Source organism: Natrix helvetica (genome assembly GCF_964273705.1).
Source record: "Natrix helvetica genome assembly, chromosome: 3".
NCBI lineage: Eukaryota > Metazoa > Chordata > Lepidosauria > Squamata > Natricidae > Natrix > Natrix helvetica.
Genome location: NC_138549.1, coordinates 52,009,474 through 52,017,993, shown reverse-complemented (window position 1 = coordinate 52,017,993; position 8,520 = coordinate 52,009,474). Strand labels below are relative to the sequence as shown.

Sequence of the window (8,520 nt, the reverse complement as noted above, 5' to 3'; positions counted from 1 at the left end):
ATGAGGAGGAAAATCCATTGGTATTCATCTAGCTAGTGTCCAGTCAGTGTGTGAGTGTTGAGGGGTGTTTGGAAACTCAAACGGTATTTGCTGTGCGAACAAGGAGACAGGAAGGAGCCTGGGCATGGCTTAGCTCAATTGTTCTGTAGTAAAGCTGCTTGCTGCTGTGAAAGTAAAACTGAAACTCCTCTGCTTGTGTTTTGCATTTGTAACAGATTTCTTTTGAAGTGAGGAGGGGTTAATATGCAATATGAGATTGTTAAAAGACAGCAGAACTGTAATTGATATAAATGATTGGAGAAGGCCAGTAAATAAAAGTTGACACAAGCATTTATGATCACTAATACGAAAGCATTTATTTCCCATAAATGTAAATAATTGGAAAAAAACTATACTAGAGTGTACACTGTACACATTTGAAGAATACTTACAATGAAGTTACATATAATAGAAATTTTAGGATCACAGATGTACTGACAGTAAACTGTTGCTACACTGGAGTCTCAGAATTCTACAATACAGTAACATCTACACCATTAGTATTAGAGCTTTAGGTTTAAGATACTTATTAACTATTTCAATATTAAAAGAAAAGTAATACAGGGATAGCAAATTGAGAAACTACACATTTAATTTGTATTTGGGTTAGTGTTGACAAAACTCATTCTTTAGTCGCCATCTTCATCAAATACTCTTTATCTATTTTGAAGAGTCTCCATCCTTCTTCAGATGATAGATCAGAAGCTCCCCGTCTTTTGTAAAATCTAATGGAAGGTTCATTCCATTCTGCTACCAAGAAGTGCATACTGCTGCAACGGCATTTGACAGCAATCTGGAGAAAGAAAAATAGAACATGAACATAGGTAAAAGTGATGGCACATTTGTGGTCTAAGACATGGTACCTATAAATATTTAAATCTATATATGAATATATATTAAAATTAGTTTGAAATTTTAAATATTCCTTGTGCACTCATCTGAATTGCATTAGGAATTCCTCAAGAATTTCAGGTTCAGAGACAACTACCAAAAAAAAATCCAAATGTATTTTTGATTGCTTTGCAACCCAAGATATAAGTATTTTATAGGTTAACCTCAATAATAATTTTTTAAAACCTTCATAACATTATAAAGTAACCAAAAAAGTAGATGAACACTGCAATACATACATTTAACCTACAGGTGTTCTTCATTTAATGACCACTTGTTCAGTGACTGTTCAAACTTAAAGACAGTGCTGAACAAGTGGTAGTTAAGACTGGTCCTTGTACTTACAGCTGGTGCAATGTCCCTAGCCACATGATTATGATCAGGGCTTGGCACCTAGTTCATAATTACAATGTCACAGCACCCCACAGTTACATGATTGTAACATGTAATAACTTTCTTTGTTGGCTTCCTACAAGCAAAATAAATGGGGAAGCAGGCAAATGGCAACCACATGATATCCCTGGTTAACAACATGCTATGGTTTGCTGAAAATTGGCATTTAGGACCAGAATTTCTATTACTAAGCAGCATAGTCATGTGGTGTTATATTTTACAGTTGTATCACTTAACAATGGAAATTCTATTCCCAATTGTCAAAGTTAAGTGAGAACTTAATATAGCATTTAATATTAATAAATTTAATAATAGCATTTCAATAATATTGGCTTTATTGGACTAAGAATCCTTTACTGCTTCAATTGTATTTAAAAATAATTTTTTGAACAGGTTTTAGAACTATGACTCAGTGGGCTACTACGAAGAGCTCAAATGTAGATTGAATTAAGATCATGTAATATTTTTCTTGATGAGGAGAGTATCACACGTCAAAGTATAAATATATTTTGAATACAGCATACTGTAGTTAGAGTTATCTTGGCATGAGCAAAAAATGTTTTTATACAAGTGCTTCTTTCTATGAAATAATCCTAATCAAAAAAGTAATGTATGAAATTATGTATACATGTGTGGAAGCAAGCATGATTTACAAGCTTGGAAAATATGCAGAAGTAATTAAATGGTTTTGGGTACAGTAACTTTAAGTATATTTTTCTTATTTTGTGCCTTTTATATTTGTCGGCTTACTATTTCTAATTTCTATGTTTTATATAACTCTGCTTAGACCCAAAAGGGAATTACATGATCAGTATTTATACTGTATGTATCTTCTAAAATTATTTCCTGAAAACGTAAGATCTTTGAAAATTGTTCTAAGAGATCCATTAGATATTCATCAATAAGTAAAACAAAGTATGAATGTAATAATTTATCAGATGAAATTTCCATTTGTACTGAAGATAAATTAATTGATGTTACTTCCCCCCCCAATGGAAAGTCATAATCATCTATTTACCTGACTCAAATTCCTCAGAATTTCTGAACCAATGCCCGAGCCTAAAGATAGGAAAATTTTAATTTTATAAATCAGATTTGTATATGGCTTATAACATGATTCTAAAATATTAATGTTTAATATCTAAAGATACCTCTGAATTCATTCATCACAAAGAAATCTTCAAGATACAGCAATTTTCCAATCCATGGATCGTAAGTGAAATAATACATGGCAAAGCCCACTATACCATAACCTGCAATGAAAGTTATTTTTATTTTACATAGGTAGAACATCATTAAAACAGAACAGTATATTTCAAATTTTACATCCATTTGTCAAAATAGATATTGTAATCATGCAAAATTAATCTGTTATGCTGCAAAAGTAAACATTTAAAATTCAACAGATGCAATAAGCAGCAGCAGTTCAAGTAGAGTACAGATCCCCATCAATTAAAAACTGGTCAAATAAAATGTCATATTAATAAGATGTAGTTAACTGAACTTGCACATGCCCAGTAACTGTACAGTTGAAATATACGGCCAGTTGCGTCAGTTTGTCATTAAAATTAGATTTTTTTTGGTTAAAAATACTTTTTCCATATCCTATTTATACCATGTTGGAGCAATACAAACTTCAACAAATTCACAACGGCAGATCAGAATGCTGTGGTAATTTATTGTTTTTACATTTATACATCAGGACTTTTCCCAAATCAAAGTCCTTGATATTTATCTTCTATAAATTCTGAAGGTTTGTTTACAATGCAAAGGTGTTTTAAAGGAGGCGGCAGCATTTGTTTCATCTGTGACATCTAAACATTATTAAGAGCAGCTAAATCTTTAGTTGAATTGCAGCAGCCATTTTAATTTCTACCAGTGTTTTTCACTACCACTTGTAAAAAGGAGCAAGTGTTTACTTTCCAATTTTTGGGCTTTTCCAGTTCCATCTGTATAAGACATTACTGACTCCAATTTCATTTTATATTCTAATATGCTTTATAGATTTCTAAAAACAGAAATTACATATATGATTTCTGATCTACCGAGTGCTTTTATACTTTCTTCTTACTTGAGGTAAATGTTTGGGAATAGTATTTGTCCCTGGAGACCTTACCTCATATATCATGATCATCTACTTTATTGTGTAACGGATCTTTTAGTTACCTCCCCGCCCATCCATGTACACGGAAGGGCCATGTACATGGCGAAGCTAGAGACTGTAACCTGAAGATTGGGACAAATTAAAGAAAACGTGATTTAACAGAATTGCATTGCGATAAGTTAGGGTCAAACAAGAATAACCATGAAATGAAGTGGAATTACACTTTTTCTTCTTCTACTGTTATACCTGGATACCTGGTTCTCCATAGTCTTAAGGATAACTAAACAATTTTTTAAAAAGCAAAAACAAGAGACATCAAATTGGATTCAGAATTTGCTCTTGCCAATACGAGCATTCCTTAAATGAAATGCTCAATAGAATCCAGCCAGCAGGGAACAGGAGAGATGATTCTCTAACCCTCCCCTCTAGACCTCCCTCCACTGTCACTATTATGATATTCTGGATGATCCTCAGATTCTCCAGAGTAGATATTTATGTGGGTGGGAAGGAAGGAATCACTAAGTGTCTCCTCCCACTCCCTGCCAGCAGAATTGATCAATTAGATTAAAAAAAACCCTTCCATTCATGGAAGACAATGTCTGAATCCAAGATATATTTTCATGTTTTAAGTAATAACCTTGGAATAGTTATCTATAATTCTATTAAAGATGTTTAAACTTTGTTTTTTTCAAATTACAATGCTTAAGTTTCACCTTCAGGTGTCCAGTGTTCTTTTGGCATTTCTGCAACAAGGCAGTGGTAGAAAGGATGTTCTCCAAAACCATCCTCAAGAAGATCTGCAAAATGAGAACATATGGATGTTTTAACTACGATTTCCCAATGTATCTTGTAAATTAACCAGATTTATTTTAAAGTATACCATTACCTTTTTCAGTCAGTACTACTTGATCTTCCATATCTTCGTATTTAGCAAGCTCCTGTCCAAAACAAAATATTATGGCTAACTTTCTATTCCATTAGACATAAAGAGCCACAAGTTCATTTATTTTTATTTCGAAAGTTATGTTTTTAATCCACTATTTTTAATAGTATCACAGAGGTTAGTGATCATAAAGACTCCTCCTCCTTCTAAGAGGAAGGAATTCTTTGCCAACTCACGAGGGCAAAGATGTGTGTGTCCAAAAGGAAGAAAGGTTGTTTCAGGGTAAACAAAACAATCTCCATCCCCACCCCCAGGACTTTTACCTTTGCCCCTAAGTGAAATGCTAGATTTAACTTTAAAAAACAACAAGAAAATTAAACAAGTGGTGTAGTATAGCACTTTGGGGCAAAAGTAAAACTTAGTTGGAGATTGTTTGTTCAATATTTAGCAATAAAATATTGTCTGCTCTGTTACTTTATTGCAATAAAAACATGTTTGGTCTTCTCTTAAACAAACACATCTATAATTGCCTAAGTTTTTGTTTTATAATCTACATAATCAAAAAGGAAATAATATGATAAAATATATCTAGTTCGTAGTTTGAACAGGAGAAAAAAGAACAGCAAAAATTGGAGGGAAATTAAACAGAACATAAATACAATGCACATTATCTACAATTAATCACAACTACTTAATTTTGTAACACATTAAAGGTCAAGGTGACGCCTTTGTAGAGTTCAGCACATGAAAATATGTGGCACAACCAAAATGCTGATTTTTTAAAATGCCAGGTAACCTCTTTGTTTTCCTAAAGGAGAAATTGTATATAAAGAATAGCCAGAAAAATGGTAGTCAGGAACTTGGGTATTTAATGTTACTCTAGTGTCTAGTGGGTTTTACTATCGACCTTGCCGATGTCTCCCGATAGTCATATGGCCTCTGGAAGGCTGTTGATAAAAGTAGCCGAACCCATGTGGAGAATCGAATCGCCTTTCTGATTCCTGGACTAACCCTTCGCTTTCCCCACCCTCTTCCCCCGATGTCTCCCTCACATTTTATATTATGCAAAAAAAAAATATTTGTTCGGATAAGAACAAAAAGAGGAAAACCGGACGGTACTGGGGTTCACTTAAGATTTTTTTCAGCAGTCGGGGTTGTGTGCGGCGGCCGGGCGAGGCTCTCAGGCCGACACGAAGCGACGTATACCTTTATGAGGCGCAGAATATCAGCGCAATCCTCAGGCCGCGCGGCTCGGATATGGAAGGAGGCCATTTTCGGCGGCGTTTCCCCTTGCGCCCCCCCCTTGTCGCGAGTCCCCGATAGTTGAAGAGCAATAGAAGCAGTTTCTTCATTCGCGTCCCGGGCGCGGCGTTGGCGGGACAGGCACAGTCAAGCAGCCAACATTCCCTCGAGCACCGAGAACAAAGTAAAAGCCACTAGAGGAACGTCGGTAGCACTTACTGGCTAGATAACGGCCTCTAGAGCTTCTATTTATAGTCCAGCACAGTCCTCTCGGCCAATCAGAAACGCCCACTCCCACCCCCATTTCATCTTCCTACTGATTACCTCATCTTTCTAGGAAATGATTTCCTGAGGCTGCCTAAACAATGACTCAGGCAGACTTTGGGCTGCGTGGAGTACCACCTCATGGAGCAGTTCATTTTCCGTATAGTGATCTTTAAGCGTGAGGACGGGCCCCTAGGCAATCTAGATGCTTTGGAGTTCAGTTCTGATCAGTTCCAAGCAGTTTGGAAATGTGGGTTACTCCAAAACATCTAGAGGGAAGCCAGACTTCTTAGCTCAACGGTAAACCATTCTACACTAATCCTCTTTCAAACAAATCTTTTCAATTCTGTAGCAGATGTTCTTTCAAAAGGTCCTCAGAGTTAGAACAGTTGCAAACGCAGCATCGAAATGGGGCATGGGTCAGGGAAATAATCAAAACATGCTCAGTATAGAGGCTGTCATAGCAGTTTGTAAACTATTGTAGAAGAGGTTTGCAAATTAACCCATCATCCCTTATGCCAGGTGCTTCTGAGTCATGATCTGAACATGGTGCATGCTTATATCCATGATTCAGAAGCACTCAGATAACTCTAATCCTAATCTGCATCGCACAGACAACACTTACCATATTTTTCGGAGTATAAAACACACACAGTGTAAGATGCATCAAGGTTTTGAAAAGGCAAATTAAAAAAAAAAATTGCACTCGCAAACCTCCCAAAACAGCCTGTTTTTTGCTAAAATGGGCCCGTTTTTTTCAAAAGAAAAGGGCATGAATAGCCCTTAGGAGGCTTGTAGAGTGCTCCTGGTGGCTGGGGAGCAGGGGGCAAAATTGAGCAAAAAGTGGCCTGTTTTTTGCTCATTTCTGTCCTCCCCAGCCCCCAGGAGCTCTCTGAAAGCCTCCTACAAGCTATGTAAGGCCATTTTGGTGAAGGGGGTGGGGTTTTGAGAGGCAAAAAATGTATTCAGTATATAAGACTCGCCCAGATTTTCAGCCTCTTTTTTGAGGGAAAAAGGTGCGTCTTATATTCCAAAAATACAGTAACTGCAGCCAGGCAACAGCAGCCAGTCCATCAAACAGTCCGAAATCAGACCATGACTCAGAAATATCCGAACAAACAACATTCAGACTAATTTGCATCTCATAAAAATATATTTAAAGATCTGTACTCTGACAGACGAGCACAATTCAAAACGTACTGATGATGTCTCTTCGAACATTTGCAACTGAATTGTCAAGCTTGGAGCTCAAACCAACAGCCTACCAACCCAAGATATTAATATTTAAACACATTTCAACCACCTTTGGGAATCCAACGCTTAACACCACTCGTCACTGGGAGACCTTCACCTGCATAGCAGCTTCCACATGCTAGCAATTATTCTTCCTTCACAAATGCCTATGACAAAACATACTTCCTCAAAGCATTAACTACAGACTTCCAATCAATCATCCAGCAATAGCAACTTTTTAAAAATGTATGATCTGACTGATGATAACAGATGCTCACAACCATCTCAACAAATACATAAAATGCTTCACTGAGCAAAAGCTCTTATGCAACAATATCATTGGACCACAACTTATGCAAAGTTTGAACACAGCAATCGAAGACACAACAACAAATACAAGAGAAAAGAAGCACACTGCCCTGCAAAGCAAGTTATCCAGACTAAGAGCTAACAACTCCCTCAACAATGAACAAACCTGGATCAAAAACCTATCCAACCAACAACTCAAACATGAGGAACAATAAGTCCTGATAAAGGGACTCAACTTCAACCATAAAGATGCATCAAAAACAGAATTCCTAGTAAGCCTAGAAAATGCATTAAATTTGAAATACCACAGTGAAGAAGTCCAACAACAAATACATCAGACCGTTGTCCCGATGCTGAGACATAAACATATCAGCATACAGGGAAGAAGTCCAGAAGGTATCCGCATGGTGCTCAAGAAACAACTTACATCTAAATACTAGTAAGACAAAGGAGATGGTGCTAGGTTTCCAGGAGCACAAAGAGGAATCTGCCCCACTGTATATCGAGGGGGGCTATGTAGAGAGGGTTTCATCTTTTAAATTCTTGGGAGTGCTTATTAGTCAAGATCTCACCTGGAAAAACAACACGTGTCTCGTGATTGGAAAGGCCCAACAGAGACTTCATTTCCTTAGAGTCCTGTGAAAAAATCAGGTGGAACAATGGCTCATGACCTCTTTCTATCGGTCCACCATAGAAAGTGTCCTCACATATTGTATTACAGTATGGTGTGCTGGTTTAACAGCTGTGGACAGGAAGGCACTACAGAGAGTGATCAATTTGGCATAAGAAACCATTGGTTGCCCTCTGACACCACTGGATGACATGGCCAGATCTCGCTGCTTTAGCAGAGTAAGGAAGATACTCAGAGATGATTCACACCCTGGTCAGTGTCTCTTTGCACTTCTACCATCAGGCAGAAAACATCAAAGTATAGCCAGCCGAACAAACAGGTTTAAAGATAGTTTCTATCCTTGGGCTGTGAGACTTTTAAATACAACCACAATCACTCCATGCACACACTAGGTTTTTTTTTCTTTTTCTTTTTTCATTTCTGTTATAATTTTGCACCAGTGAGGTTAAAACCAATTTTGTTGTATTTAAGTACAATGACAATAAAGATTATACTTATACTTATAAACAACATTCCAGCATCTTTACAAAA

The 8,520-nt window shown here is 36.8% G+C and overlaps 1 protein-coding gene across 2 annotated transcripts; it reads right to left on the bottom strand.

The window, feature by feature from the left end:
* Positions 1-330: 330 nt before the first annotated feature.
* On the bottom strand, positions 331-5,788 carry SAT1 (spermidine/spermine N1-acetyltransferase 1). Of its 2 annotated transcripts, none has more exons than XM_081946239.1 (6): positions 5,772-5,788; positions 4,314-4,365; positions 4,141-4,224; positions 2,475-2,576; positions 2,342-2,382; positions 331-832 (listed from the first exon to the last, which is right to left on the bottom strand). In XM_081946239.1, exons 2-6 carry the CDS (start codon positions 4,342-4,344, stop codon positions 662-664), a joined length of 429 nt encoding a protein of 142 aa, XP_081802365.1. In that variant the 5' UTR covers positions 4,345-4,365; positions 5,772-5,788; the 3' UTR covers positions 331-661. The 2 variants fall into 2 exon arrangements, with proteins under 2 accessions (XP_081802365.1, XP_081802364.1); XM_081946238.1 differs by lacking the exon at positions 5,772-5,788 and adding an exon at positions 5,517-5,765.
* Positions 5,789-8,520: the final 2,732 nt, after the last annotated feature.